The sequence below is a fragment of the Triturus cristatus genome, chromosome 8, assembly GCF_964204655.1.
Source record: "Triturus cristatus chromosome 8, aTriCri1.1, whole genome shotgun sequence".
NCBI classification, from domain to species: Eukaryota; Metazoa; Chordata; class Amphibia; order Caudata; family Salamandridae; genus Triturus; species Triturus cristatus.
This window is the reverse complement of record NC_140591.1, coordinates 1,274,447,584-1,274,463,850: the sequence shown is the minus strand read 5'-3', so window position 1 is coordinate 1,274,463,850 and position 16,267 is coordinate 1,274,447,584. Positions and strand designations below refer to the sequence as shown.

Genomic DNA, 16,267 nt, shown 5'->3' with positions numbered 1-16,267 from the left:
TGGACATTCCAATACCAGTTACAACAACCTGTTCAGTAATTCTAAGATCCACATACACATCCACTCATTCACCAACAGTCCTATACAGTCACTCATACATGTACTCACTCATCATATGTACTCATACACCTATACATCCTGTTACACAATGCCACTCATCCATAGAGTTACTCACACACAAAGTCACTCATGCTAATAAAGAATCAAACATACATTTATTTGCATATACAGTTATACACACACCACCACACTTACTTCTACGGAAACTTACACATACTTAGTCTTTTAAACAGTCACTTATAGAAACACATACTTATTCATACAGGAACTCTTTCAATCTCTCACTCTCACATATACTCACTTATATACACCAATAGTCACATATACTAGTTTAAAAGACATGTAGTTACTCATAAAGACACTATTGAGACAGTCATTCACTCACTAACACACCCATACACACACTCATCCACCCATACAGTCCTGCACACATGCTGTCTTCAACACATACAAAGAGTGAATCACTCATTCATGCACCTATGCACTACGTAATACCCCCCACCGAACCATGCAGACACTCAGACTGATACTCAAAAAAACAACTAATAACCTATATAGACACCCATGTAGCTACTCACCAACCCATGCAGCCACTTATACACAAAGTGAGAGACTGATACAGATATTTACATATTTAAACATTACTCAGTAAGCCATGTATTCACTATGAAACACTTAATCAGTCAGTTCCACAATCAATTTTTCAAAAACAAATCATCCATTTAGACACTTATATATCCATTTATTCTTCCATCGACCTTGAGATATACATATATAAAACATATTTAATTTTCAGAAATACACACATTCACTGGATGATGTCATCAGTGATGTCATTTGAGATGTCATCAGTGATGTCATGAGTGATGTCACTGACCATGTCATGAGTAATGTAATATGTGACGTCATCAGCAGTGCATTGCGGGCGCGCGAGTTATAGTTAGCTGAACTAACTATAACGGGGGAATTTCATTGGTTTTTTACGAGTGAAATGTCCAGCTAACTATAACATGTGTGAAACCTTTGGTTTTTTCATTGAATTTCTAAGGTTTTTTAAATGCTAATTCCTAACTATAACGTGTGTGAAACCCATGGTTTTTTCAGTGAATATATATATATATATATATATATATATATATATATATATATTCCGACAACGCTGTAATTCCTCCTTTCCTGAATCCCCAGCAACCACGGACACCAATTGAGCTTCAATCCGGTCTTTTTAATGAGAGCAAATAGGCAAACAATACAATTGTTTGCCTATTTGCTCTCATTAAAAAGACCGGATTGAAGCTCAATTGGTGTCCGTGGTTGCTGGGGATTCAGGAAAGGAGGAATTACAGCGTTGTCGGAATACGTACAGGTTTGCCACCTCGCTGCGGACCACCATCACAAGTGAGTAGGGGGAGGGCTAACGGTAGCGGTTTGCTACCATTGCGGTTTGTGATATATATATATATATATATATATATATATATATATAAATACATATATATATTTGAAAAGGTTTGCCATCTTGTGAGCTGCACTCCCAGGAAGTAAGCAGACTCAGGAACTGAAATGTTAAAACACACTGACCTGCAGTATAATGCGACGCGTTTCAGGCTTACGCCCTTCTTCAAAGCCAACTGCTCTCCAGGACGGCCAAACATTACTGCCAGCATTTTCCCTCTATTTATTCAAGTCACGCCCCAAGTGGGCCGGCAAATCACAGTGCCTGCAAAGCATGATGGGGCTGGTAGTTCCTTACCCATGTGGGTCTGTTTGTAGCCATCACTGATTTTCAAAGTTCTTTAACTGGTGCTTTAAAACAAGGAAACAGTTCTCTTTACAGGACGCTCCTCCTGTTCCACCCGCAGTCAATATAAAACAGCAGGCGGCCCCGCTTGGGATCTTGCGGTGGTGCTTCTCTCGACCTAGGCGGGCCGAATTATTTAAAAAGGTTTGCCATCTTGTGAGATGCACTCCCAGGAAGTAAGCAGACTCAGGAACTGAAATGTTAAAACACACTGACCAGCAGTTAAAGAACTTTGAAAATCAGTGATGGCTACAAACAGACCCACATGGGTAAGGAACTACCAGCCTCATCATGCTTTGCAGGCACTGTGATTTGCCGGCCCACTTGGGGCGTGACTTGAATAAATGGAGGGAAAATGCTGGCAGTAATGTTTGGCCGTCCTGGAGAGCAGTTGGCTTTGAAGAAGGGCGTAAGCCTGAAACGCGTCGCATTAAACTGCTGGTCAGTGTGTTTTAACATTTCAGTTCCTGAGTCTGCTTACTTCCTGGGAGTGAATCTCACAAGATGGCAAACCTTTTCAAATATACATATATATATATATATATTACAACATCAAATGTGAGGTAAACAACCTGTTGTAAAGGTCAAAGTGTTGTATTACCAGTGTGCTAAAAGAATGTGTTGCAACCAATGGTATTTCTTTACTTAAGTGGCAAGAAGGTTTCTGTGTCTAAATACACGCGTGCTGTTGCTTATTAATTTATCAATACACCACCAATGTAGGCTGAGTTTAACTTTTGCATAACTAGATCTCAATGTACCGTTTACTGGGTTTGTCTCTGTGTGAGAGTCCAAAAAAATTTATTTATTGTGCATCCTACTATTAATCTGTGTATATAGGATTGCATTTCCAGCTATAAAGCAAAACCTTGGGAGTTCATTAAAACAAGTGAGAAAATCCTAAAGGGTCATGGATTTCTTGACCCAACATACGTAGGGTCAGTTTTCAAAAATTACTGAGGGGCTGCTGTAACTCCTACAGTCTCCTTCAACACTTTCCGGTTTCGATGGTGGTGCCCCCATCTACCATCAGGCAAATTAGCCTCTCCTGAGGCATTATGGGGGCCCTCCTACGAAGCAGCAGGTGTTGGGATCTGTGAATATGAACTGGACGCTCCTTTCCCACCACGGTTTCAAACCTCACAGCACTTTGTAGGCCTAAGGGAAGGGAAACTGCACTCTAAGGCAGATTTCCGTCTTTTGTGCATAATAAAGTGTCACTACAGACAATACAGTAAATCACACTGATTTTACCTATGAGTGCCAACTAATATTATATGGCCTATCCCAGGTCAATATCTAACCCTGCAGAGTATACTCTGCACCAGTCTACCTGTGCGAAGTTACCGGGCTGTGCACGATGGTGGTTTCACACGCACAGCCCGCACATGTGTGCACATGTGTGTGCAAAGTGTTCACGTGTGACCAGTCAAGTGCCCCTTACCCTAGCTGTGTCACAGCAGCCTTATCTTAAAGGTTGGACATGCGTGTGCAAAGTGTTCACGTGTGACCAGTCAAGTGCCCCTTACCCTAGCTGTGTCACAGCAGCCTTATCTTAAAGGTTGGACACTGGTTGTAAACACACACAGTTAATTAACAGTGTTATTACTGTCGGTGCGACATGCAGGGAGACTCAGCCCTAGTAAAAAGTCCAAAACTAGGTAATCCAAAAAGCAAAAGTTTAAAATTGGCCTAACCCATCTTGCAACACTGACTCAAACTGCCTTATATTAATTGTTCTTCTTCGTCTTTGTTTTCTTAATTCAATAGGTATGGTTGTAAAGAATAAAAAGCAGACATGCAACATTTTCTTTTCCATTTGTTTGCACAGTAAAGCGAGGCATGTTGCATTTGCCAATGCTTTTAAATATCAGCCTTCACTTGTCTCACCATCATTTATTTCTTCGCTCTTCTTCAGGCGCATGTTTCCGGTCTTAAAAATCAGCGTGTCGGGCTTAGATCCGAACGCCATGTACTCCCTCCTGCTGGACTTCGCCCCAGCAGACAGCCACCGCTGGAAGTACGTCAACGGGGAGTGGGTGCCCGCCGGCAAGCCCGAGTCACAGAGCCACAGCTGCGTCTATATCCACCCCGACTCCCCCAACTTCGGTGCCCATTGGATGAAAGCCTCGATTTCCTTCAGCAAAGTCAAACTCACCAACAAACTCAACGGAGGCGGGCAGGTACGTCCAAGCTCTTTCCTCCTGCGCCCTGTCACAAACACTATGAACTGAGAGAAATATCAAGTGCGCATTTATGTAATTAGAGCGATCTTTAAAGGCCTCTTCAGGCTCAGGAGACAATTATTCCCAGAGGACCAAATGTAAACAGGAATAAACAGCTCTTAATTGGCACTTTTACATTTTAATGGACTTCCTGATGTTGAGGAAGAGAGTGCAATGTTTAACTTAATCACCGGGGCCTTTTCAGCCTCCATCTTATGTTGTGTTTCACATGGACCTAGAGGGGCAAAATTGTTGTGGATATTAGGCACTCATTCGACTCCCCGTCAGTTGCCTTAAGTGGAATGTTGGCAGGAGTATAATGCCCGAACAAAAGCTGCTCCTAAATTAAATAATTACCATGTTTAGCTCCAAATTATGATAATTACGATTATGGTTTTGAATTGGCGTGGTCTTTGGAAAAGCAAGAAGGCAGCTTTCGCTCTGAGAACGGAAAACATGTTGCGGATGTCAGAGGACAATTTTTGTTCGTGCTGAAGCGAAAGACAGAGTGTGCAGAACAGCTGATGCACGGAGCACGTGCCAAACCAGGTGACACTGCAAATTGAAAGCAGGGCTGAAAGCGAGTTTTAGGGAAGAATACACAAGCTTTTTTGTTTTACAAAAACACATATGGACCAGCGTCCTGCACAAAAATAACTTTTGCACATCTAATTGTCACTTAGGTATGCAAAACGTTGGGTTTGCGAACCTACAACGCATACGTATAACTGATACTATACAGTATAATCCCAATGGTAAATTATAGATCAGGATTTTAGATTTTTCATTTATTCATGCTGATTTCCATTTACTGATGGGTAAGTTACATCGATTTGGCGCAATAAGTAAAGTATGGTCCTTATTACGAGTTTGGCGGTCCAGTGGACTGCTGAACCCTTTGTGGCCATCCGTGGACAACCAGACAGGTGGTCCGTCTGCTGCATTAAGAGTTTTGGGTTGGACCACCACGGGACTGGTGCTGTCACCAGGGATCCACAATCACTGGCGGTGGCACAGTGATCTGAGGCCCCTAATATGCTGGCGGTGCAGTTGCAGCACCGCCAAGCATATTAGGAGTTTCCTCACCTCCACACTTTTTATGGTGGTGCGACAGCAATGAAAAGTATGGTGGGGACAAAGGGCCCCCTGTTGCCTCTGCGCCAAGGGGGACATGCAAGGAAGCCCATGTTGTGCCCCTTGTGTGCATTCACCCCCAGTTCCTGCAGGGCATGGACTGTCGGAACTGCCTTTGACGCTCCCATGTGGTGCCTTTCTCCGCAGTGGCACTGCCAAAGAATCGCCAGACAGAGTAAAAAAAGTTGCACTCTGATGGGCGTTCTTTAATGGCTGTGGCGGTCTCAGAACAGACTGCAGCATAGCAGCCCCGGTTCGAGACCTCCAAAGTCATAATAAGGCCCTAAGTCTGCATTAGGGGAGGGATCTAGTGTAGTATTATGTAGGGGATAGCCATACAAGCTCTTGTGCCCATGAGTAAAGTCACAGCTTTTTGGAAATGCACAAACCGTTTACATTGTGTGTTTTACTCTGCAAATGCATGGAGAACTAATACTGTAAGTGTAAGAGTCAGTGTGCTTAGAGGTAGATAACAAAAGACCATCACATTATGTGGAGGTGGAGGTAATTGGTTTCTCCTAGGGAAAAATATTTTCCCTGTCACAGAAAAAACAATAAAAATACACTCTAAATCACATGTGCATAATATTTGCATATGATCATTGTTTACATCTTGGACACGCCACATAAGGACTTTTTCCTCATCCTTAGACTTTCCATGATTGCACCATAGGAGTTTTGTAAATTCCATATAAGCCGGAAATGTATTCCAAACAGTGGGTGAAACTATGAGGACAGATTAAATACATGTCTGTTAATTAGAGCCTGTATTCTTATAAATAATAGTGCATTCAGTGAAGGGTCTATGCTTCCAAACTGTACTTCAATATTCAGTACAATATAACACAATACAATAATGCCTAATGGTATTATTAAAAGGTTTACAAATGTTGCCAAAGATTAATGGGGTACTGCAACGGTTCAACAAAAGGGTTTCATGTCTCTGATCAACTTCTGCTCTGTCTTTTCTGACAGTTCTGGTTTTATTTTTAGTTAAATATACATCTGGAGGCAAATTATTAAACGTGTCCCAGGAGCTAAACAGGTGTGTGCATCCACATTTTGTGTTCTGGGGCACTTTGGTATTGCAGAAGGGGCAGCAGATGGTTGCATGGCCTCTTCTGTTTTACATGTAGCACCGTGTTTTTCTCAAGGAGACATTCCCCACGCCCCCATGCAAACGAGGAAACAGTGTGCCTCTACACCATTTCAACTCACCCACTCAACCAAATAGCTCTTTCTCCACATAACCCTCCTTGCTCTCCCTAATTATATAAACATCATCTATCTCCTCTCTCTCTGCCTCACCTCAGTATATCTACTTCACCATCTTTGCCGCTACACCTTATTTGGTATTCTACCCTTCACTCCCCTCTTGCTCTCTGCCGCATTACTCTCTTTACCTGCCACATTGTTCTATACTTCCTCTCATTCTGCCCTCTCTGGGCCTTACAGCTCTTTATTTTGCATCTCTCTAAATTTCTCTCACTACCTCTGACTGCCAACATGGCAGACGGAGCTAGGTTGCAGGGTGGCTAGCTCAGGGCTCCTGTCATTACCTGCCACCCCTTGCACTTACCTGCCTTTTGGCTTTGGCATTCTTTTCCCCTGATGCTGTAGACCTCAGTACAATCAGGGGGGTCTGGCTCTATTTCTTTCTCTCTGAAGGTGATTCTGAAAGGGCCACAGCAGCCATGAGAATGTGGCAGCCTGTGGAGAAGGGATGGATGCCCGTGGCTGGATGAAAACTGCATTGAGGAGGAGAGCCTGGTCAGAGCAGAGCTGTACTTTATTTAACGCTGCAACCATTCCCTTGGCCACACCTTCCTTGTTAGCTTCAGACACAGTGCACAGTCCTGGTAGTGGCTCATCGTCTGCCGGCTGGACAGTATGCTGGAGGTGTGCTAAAGAGAAAGACGTGGGGATAATGCCAGCCCCTGGTTTGGGGAGTGACGTTTCTAGAGACCTCTCTGAAAATGGATGCCAATAATTTGCTATGCTGCCATTTGTAATTCATCTCCGAGGCGAAATGGAGTTTAAGTTTCCTTATAAGAGAGCTAAGTTAGATTTGGGTGCTTGCTCCACTCTTTTCCCTCTCCTCTTGCCATTGCTTTTGGCAGCACCCCAGTGGTAACCTCCCCAATTCTTTGTCTCTGGTGAACAGCTTGCCCCCTAGAAGAAAAAGGAACCCCCTCCCCCCATCAGGGCCTCCCAGCCACAGAGAAACTTGCGTAAACCATTGAAACCATCAAAGCTATTGAATTGGTCGGCATAGGTCAATACAGCTAAAACAGCCAAGCTGGGCAGCACTGTGGGGACATCCCGGAGATCCCAGAACCTGACGCGGTCTTGACAGATGTAAGCATGCAGCCTTAACGTGCAGAGAGCTTGGGAAAGACTGGGAATTTAGAGGTGCTGAGACCTGACAGACCTGATTGCTCTAACTCAATTGTTGTTGATAAGGCCATCCCCTCCATCTCACAGGCCAAGGAAGGTCTCAGCAGGTCTAACAGTATCCCAGGCTCAATGGAAAACAAACAACATCACAAAATTAAATGATGTCAGCAGTGGATGATGTTTAGAAGGGGCTCCTGCTCAGGTGGGAGAGAGGTTCGATTCAAGCAAGAGGGTTCGGTACAGCTTCAGTTTGGGGGATCCTGGACTTGGGGAGCCAAGCCGATTCAGATAGCTCAATCGCCTCACTCTCTTGAGACCGGTCCTCTAGGCAGATGCTTAAGTGTATACTAACAGAGATTAGGATGGTTAAGAAAACTCTAACTGAACAAGCTCCCTACCAGGAGAAATTAATAGAAAAGGTGGTAGCCTTAGTTAAATAAAATTACAACCTTCATGACTAAGCAAGAGATGGAAATTCGCCACATGATTTTTTGAGAAACACTTGAAATCTATTATTAGTAAAATGGACCAACAAATCAGATCCCTGTCAAGAAAGTGTGAAGACACTGAAAAACCGGTCTTGTTGGTCCAGTGTACAGATAGTAGGAGTCCCTGAGGGTTCAGAGGCATCGCAACAAGATATGGGAAAATGGTTGGCTAAATTACTAAGGGAAATCGCAGAGCTGCCCGCTCAGAATCTTTCAATAGCGATGGGCCATTGGGTCCCCGTAGGCACCCCTAAGATGGGCACAAGGCCACGGACTATTATTGCCTATTTTCAGGTCTACCGGATTAAGGAGTCAATTTTGGGTGCTGCCAGGTCCACAAAATGCATTTCTACCAATAGAGGTTTCACTTTCTCAATTTTATCAGCCCTGGCCTTGCAGACAGCCAGGAGGCAGAAAGAGTTTAGGGCCTTGCTCCCAGAATTTAAGGTCTGAGCCATCCCAGCATCCATTCGCTGAGCAAATCTAAAGATTAACTGGGGTGGGGACTTTCAAGACTTCACGGAATAGAATGGGGATCGAAATTTCCTCTCCACTTGAAAGTCCAAAGACGTCTCTGGCCCAGAAAGGGGGCCTTGAAGTGTGGGGGGAGGTAAGTCAGGGCCTGTATATTGTCCTGTGGGTGATTGCGGGGGTGTCTGAGGTATCCATAAGTTTCCAGGGTATTTCTCACGGAAGATACGGAGGATCAGGGACAGGTTGCACAGTGTTCTTAGAATGTGCTGGAAAGAGAAGAAGTGGTGTCTTAGTTAATCAGTTAAGATTTCCTAATGTCTGTTTTCTTTTGGGGGTTTGCTATTTCTTTAACTTTTTGCAGGTTGGAGCAGGTGGGGGTAAGGTAGGAAGGAGGTGCCACCCCTGGTTGTATAAAGATGCATAACAACACGTAAATGTTGCTAGGTGGGCAGGGTCTGCCTTGCGATGAGACGGGCTCAGGGGGGCAGAGATAAGTAGGAGAGGAATGGAGGGGAGAGCAGAAGAAAAGTGGAAAGGTGATTTTCAGGGATAGGAGGACAAAGATTGTGAGACACGTGAATAGCTTCTCTTTTTGGCTCAGTGGGTTTTATCTAAGGATTATGGCAGAGCTTGGTTGTCTGGAGTGGTGAGACATGTGTCAAGGATCATACAAAAAGGCTGAGAGGCTTGTCTTGTCAATGGCTAATTTAACATTGGTTAGCTTTAATGCTAAGGGTCTCATGTATTATGTTAAGCGGGCAGCCACATTTGCATTGGTTTCAACATTCAAGCCCAGCATTATTTTATGACAGGAGACACACTGGGTGTTGGGAAGGGAGGAGAAGAAAGTGAATCATTTAGACGCATGGGATGTGTTCTTCTCTTCATCTAGGATGACATAGAAGGGTGTTGCTATCTTGATCAGGAAATATCATAGGGTGAAATATCATCAAGTAGCCAAAGACCAGGCAAGGCATCGGGTCATTCTCCTAGTAGAGTTGGAGACAAGCAGGATCAATGTTGGATGCTGTTACGGCCCAGTTATTAATGATCTTAGCCATCTTCATAAACTGGTAACGTACCTATTTACTCTATCTGGGGAGGTCATCCTAGGGGGGATTTCAATTTGGTACCAGACCCGGCTCTGGACTCCTCCAACTAATTATGCACCCAGCATAAAAGATATTTAGAGAAAGTTTTTAAAGCTCTTTATATTTGTTTGGGTTTACTTGGTACATGGAGTTCAAAAAATACATGGTCAATATATTTTACCTGCTATTCTACACACTTCCACTCCGCTTCCAGGATCGGTTGTTTTCAGCTGTAGTATATAGCTGTTTAGTTCCCCTGCAGACTAATGGATCTAAATCTGGGTTCTCCAACGAGTAGCTCGTGAGCTACTGGTAGCTCCCCACCAATCTGTAAGTAGCTCTCCAGTGTTCCTTCCAGTCTACTAAATTTGAAGCTTTCGTTTGGCTGAATGAAAATATCTATACCAAAATTGAAGTGTGTGCATCTGAGGCGAAAATGTGTGTATTTTAAGACCTATTTAGAGAAAAATACATTTAAAGCTGATAAAAAAATATTTATTACTAATATTATCTTGGTGCCAGAGGCTATACAGCTATGGCTGCTATGGATTACCATGTAAAAGCATTCCAAATTGACAAAGCTTTTCTTACATTGCTTCATGCAACCCTGCTTGATGCATTGAAGTGAACACTGCTGGCAACCCTGCACTGAGGTGACTGCTGCTTGTAATCTTGCATTGACTATGACTAATGTAATATTGTCTGATGGGGACATTAATATTACGAATCTAAAAATATTAATAGCTGGGGATGGTTTTCATTGAATGCAAGTAGCTCTTATTACAGAAAAGGTTGGAGACCCCAAATGGATCATGGACAGGACTATACTCTTAGACCCTGAGTTTCTGAAGTGGATAAACATGGAGATTTAAAATGTTTTTCTAGTAAATGCTTTTTCGGCAGGGGCCTGGATGGTCTGGGAGGCATTAAAGTGCATTACCAGAGGGACCTTTATCTCCCCGATAGCGTTTAGAACCAAAAGGGACAGGGAACAATTTGCTGTCTGCAGAAAGAAGCTGACAGAGCATACCAAGCTGCACTCTCTGATAGCTTCAATAGTCTGCTGAGAGGTAGGTAGCAGGAAATAAAGGAGAAGATAAGAGATTTTTATTTCAAAAAGGAGTTAATAAACACACAGACTTTTCAGTGTCAGGTATATGAAGAAGGAGGATTTGTAGGTCAGTTGTTAGCTTGGTGAGCAAAAATCGTAATTTGAATTTGCAGGTCGGAGATCTGTGCACGAATAGGCGCACAGATTAGGCAGAGGAAATCAGCAAATTTTGTATCAATATTGCTGTACCCTGTTCCAGAGGGATAAAGTTGGCAGAGCAGAGGGGAGCACAGAGATACAAGGAATTTTTTCCCATGTCTGGATTTGTCCATTCTGACACATGAAGCCTCCACGAAGTTAACCAATCCAGTTACAGGGAGAGAAGTTCTGAAGGTAATGGGACAGTTGGACAATGGTAATCCTCCAGGGGTTGATGGTCTGGGCCCAGAGTTTTATAAAGATTTTTCAGCAACTCCCTCAGGACCTCTGACCCCTTTGTTTAATTTTCCTTTGGGGGCAGGTGGGTACCATGACTCTTTTCTCAGAGGTGACCTGATCAGCATTCCCAAAAAAGGGAAACCTGTAACAGACCAGAGGTCTTATCAACCAATTATTTCATTAAATACCTACTATAAGCTATGCAGTAAAACTTTAGCTAATCAGATTAGTATTGTGACCTCCTCTCTTATCTCTCTGTCTACAAATACTCAGGATATGGCTGATTTTATTTATTTGGTTTCAACAGACTCTATCCCGGTGGCCATTATCCTATTGGATGCCGAGAAGGCATTTGACCTCGTGAGTTGGAAGTATCTATTTCACATCTTGGGCATGTTTTGACAGCCTACATCACCAAATACATCATTCTTGCCTCGAAACAATGAAGGGAGTCTCTCCGCATCTACCAACCCATTCACCCGTATAATCATACCATGTGTGACCAGCCAACATAGCAAAAATCGCTAATATTCTTTGATTGCAAATTCCTAAAAAATCATAAAAATCCCCAAAAAAATCAAGACATGACTTGTTATGACATTGCCAACAAGTCTGAACTATAATCTTACTCCCTCATAATTATATACCATATTCAAACATATTCAGCTTTTTCCATTCAATAATGACTGAAGAAATGTTGTCTGGCATCAAGTTATATCTTTCACACATCAAATGGAGAGAAACAGATGCTGTGGCTTCTTACCTTTTATCCCATACAGTGTGGCTTCCAGTTTAGAACAATGGATGAAGTTAGCCAACCACTGCTGCAGAAAAGGAGGCTCCTGAATGATCCAAGCTTCAGCGATGTGTTACCTCTCAATAACTATCGCTAAAAAAGCTGCAGTATACTTTTATCCAAACCCTATTCTGGATATATACCCAAACCATAAAGCCCAAAAATTGATAAGGGAATAATCAGCATAACCACCTTGACCCACATCACAAAACTAACCTGGAAAGATTGTAATACACTTGAAAGCTAGGCTTGACATAATAGATGTCAGGCAGACCCTACTCCCATATACGGTACTCATGCAACAGGTAGCGCATGTACTAATGCATAATACTGGCAAGCAAGTTCTGGACCACTGTGGGGGATAGGAGGGATGGAGGGAAGGTAGTGTCATGCACCGTATAAATATGCAGACAGCACAGATAGTATACAGTTATGAGAGTGAAAATGATATTATAGAAATGCCACACATATTCAAATGCCACCAACTTCAATGTATGTAATCAAAAACTAAAAGAATCAATGTACTGCAACATGCATTGTATTGTGTATTAAATAACAATATAAAAAAGGTTGGGAAAAGACACTTTCATCCAAACCCACTAGCTCATCGGCCTCACTGGGTAGGCCGATGAGCTAGTGGGTAAGGCTGTTGTTGCAGCCAGCCTGTGAAGCCAGATGCGGACGTCCTGCTGCCTGTGTTTTTCGATGGTGGGGCATAAGCTGCTCTACTCTCCTTTCTAACCCTGGTCAGAGCTTTTCTGATTGACCTGTGTACGTCCGCGGAGGCGCATCCTATATATACCGAGGAGGGTAATTTCCGAACATTGGGAATAACAATTCTCATGGCAGGGTAAAGCCCCAAACTTCAGAAGAGTGTATCCCTAAATACATGAGTGATTGTACCTACAGTGCCCAGTTGAGGACCATATAGGTTCGTCTGCACCACAGTGGGGCTGGTGTGCTCTGAGGAACTTCGATTTTTGATCACGATCGAATCGATCCGCCATTTTGTGCTCCGCCGCCATTTTGTGTTGCCATCGCTCAGGCAGCACGGCGAACAAAGTCTATTCTGCTTTTTCTGCAAACCGGTGTCGAAATACATTTTCTGCCTCTATTTACAAAGCTGGTGTTAGAACTAGCCGAGTACACAAATCCCTGTCTGGCTTTCCTAATCCCCGTCTCAACTATCTGTTGGTTCACACTATTCTTTTCCTGACTTTATCTTATCGTCTGGCCTTCACTGTCTCCTGCTAGCATTCTCTTGTTTCACAACTGTCCTCCAACACACACAAACGTATCTCGCCACCTGCAAGTTAGTTATGAGTCTGTTAATAAATTAGATTGAGGGAGGGGTGACAAACACAGTTGGAGGAGAGGTTTCTTCGAGTCATCTGACACTTTTGTTTTCCAATTTCTCCTATTGGGTCTATCCTGTTTTCCAACTCTTCTTATTGGCTCTTTCTTGCATGCTCTGGGAGTGCATTTGATTAATGAATATGAACATTATATAGTATATAACCCTGTGCGCCACAGAGTGAAGTGGCAGTCTCCTGAGAACCTACTTTGCGTACTTCTAGGATAACTGTACTAGCTGCAGCTAAATAAATCTGATCTTCTAACGCCGACAGAGTGTCCCGTGTCTCTGTGCAGCTAAGCAGGTGAACTCCGGAGACTTGGGCGTACCCTGCGCCGCCAGGCCCAAAAGGTTCTGGTTCTTCAGCTCATGCCCCTGGTATTGGCTTCCCCTCAGGACCAAAGCCCGCTATTTCCTCGTGTTGGACTCTAAGGTTGGGTAGCCTTCTTTGATGACCCATAGACGAGATTGATCGCTTGTGCTGCCCATAGGGCAGAGAACTAGAATCCAGTGAAGGAGGTGCCAGTGCAGCTTGTCAGTGCAGTTTGCAGGTAAGGGGTCCTTCAGTGTGAATTTAAGCCATACTAGATAGGAAAAGATATCGAGAACCATAAAATCTCAACTCGCATACTAAGGTCCTACAAGATGCAGGTAGATGCTAAAGGGAAGGGACAAAGTAATCCTTCTAAGCAAGAAAAGTGTGATTATGTTGTTACTCAGCCAAGTAAGGAGACTGAGCTGGGGTTAAACTGTTTGCCCCGAAAAGGCAGGGATCTTAGATCACCATTCTTGGAGTCAATAAGGACATTTGTAACTAAACACTTTCTTGTAGCAAAAGGTGGAAAGAATAGTCAACAAATACAAGTATTGATCTGGGAGCTCAGGAAAGTATGGATTTAGCAGGATCGTTTGGTTTATATGAAGGATCCCCCGCTCCAAGATTATCATCCTTACCATGCTGAGCAATGTCACTTTCCCTTAGATGTGCTCTAAAGGAACCTCCCGCATGCATATAAACCCAGGCGCTGCGCGGACGCGGCTTCCCAGAATCTGGTTAGACCTTTTAAAAGCTGATTTGTACATTGGTGGGAACTAATTTTAATTGGGGAATTCTCCTCTTTTAACAGATCGTGTTTCCTCTGTTTTAAAACTGTAAATTGTTGTATGGTATGTAATTGTAGTTGAATCTTCAGTTAAAATTGAATTTCTTTAGAAACTCACCGCCGAGCGGTGACTGCTAGGTCCAGGGTGCTCCTCGCCAACTTCCTTAATTGACGTGCTGAGGAACGTCACTTTTCCTTGGACGTGCTCTAAGGGAACCTCCCGCATGCATATAAACCTGGGTGGTGCACGGACGCGCAGAGGATGCGCAGCGGTCGCACCACTGGTGCGCCTAAGGCAAGCCAGTCTGCGCCCGTCCGCCCGACCGGGCCCAGAGGCCAGGGACCCTGGTCAAATTTTGTCCTACTCTATGGCAAGACTTCATGAATTACGTGGTTCACCCCCTATGTCGGCTTTGCAGGATGTATTAGTTGGAAAACTTCTCTTAGACAACTTGCTGGCGGATAATGTAGTCTTCCAGACCGGCGACCTGCAGGTTCAAAGGGGAATAAAGGGGGGGTTGGAAGGGCTCCCTTGCTTGAAGACCGTCATGTTAAACACCCGGTCCCTTTCAACACATCACTTAGAAATCTTCACCTTGCTTCAGAAAGGGGAATATGACATCCTCACACTAACGGAAACATGGTTAGCGGATGTCTCTGGCCCTAATATTGCGGCCTCCCTTCCTCCAGGTTATGATGTTATGACTCACAACCGGCAGGGACACAAGAGAGGGGGAGGGTTAGCATTGTTTTTTCGCAGGGCTTGGAGCATTGAAAAGATTGTTGAAGAGAGCCTCGATGGGGCAGAGGTCCTAGGGATTAAGCTTGGCCTTTAAACATCCTGCTTGATAGTGGTAGTGGTATATTGCCATCCACGGTCCACCGTGCTATTTAATGATCTGTTTCATGAAGTAGCGAGCGATCTCTGCTCTAAGTATCAACAGATTCGCGTTTTAGGGATTTTAACTATCACTGGGACCTGACACCAAGAGATTGCGTGGCTAGTGGGTTTGGAGAGGCCATGGCCATGTTGGGGATGAAACAAATTGTGGAGACCTCCACTCATGAGAAGGGCCACACCCTAGACCTTATTTGGATCACGTCTTCAGCCACGATACCAACAAGGTGCGGTCCTTGTAGCTGGTCAGATCACTATCTGATCAGCTTTAAGATCCCGGTGAGCAGCCAACCAGACTACCTACCTTCTGTGTGGAGATCGGTACGGAACTGGCGTAAGATAGAGGACGCAAGCTTCAGGGTAGCATTAAATGAGACAACCTGCCTACTATGAATTGAAGATTAAGGAGGCCACTGATATACAGAAGGAGACTTTTAATGTACTTAGAGAGCTGAGCCAAAAGAAAGAACAAAGGACGATCGCAAACCAAAATGATTGTGATAAGTTACAGGACTTTTTCATGGCCAAGGTTCAAGACTTGGTCAGGGAAATAATTAATACTCGTATTAGTCCTTGTCTTTTCCCTGTGTTGGATCCACCAGACCTTCAGGGCAACTCACTTTCAGTCTTTCCTGCACTTGGCTTAATTAGTCTAGTTCATACCATGGCCAAAGTAAAGTATGGGTCACCAGATGACCCCTGTCCTCCTAGAGTGTTTAAGATGAGCCTTCCGGTAGTGGAACCAGAAATTCTGTCCTTGCTAAATCTATCATTAGCAACGGGGAAGGTCCCACAAAAATTCAAGGAAGCCATAGTGATCCCATTATTAAAGAAAGTTGGGTCGGACAGTAAGAATTTGAAAAGTTATTGACCTATCTCCAGACTCCCTTTTTTGTCTAAAGTACTGGAACAACGCGTGCTTAGAATAGTCTCCTCTTTTCTGAAAGATCACCAGCT

The 16,267-nt window shown here is 43.8% G+C and overlaps 1 protein-coding gene across 1 annotated transcript in view; it reads left to right on the top strand.

The window, feature by feature from the left end:
* The window catches only part of TBX19 (T-box transcription factor 19), a 289,720-nt gene that overhangs the window by 73,483 nt on the left and 199,970 nt on the right, over positions 1-16,267 (top strand). The window contains exon 2 of the mRNA XM_085620539.1: positions 3,780-4,044. Within this exon, the coding sequence (XP_085476665.1) occupies positions 3,784-4,044 (261 nt within the window). The 5' untranslated portion in view covers positions 3,780-3,783. The remainder of the gene's footprint in view (positions 1-3,779; positions 4,045-16,267) is intronic.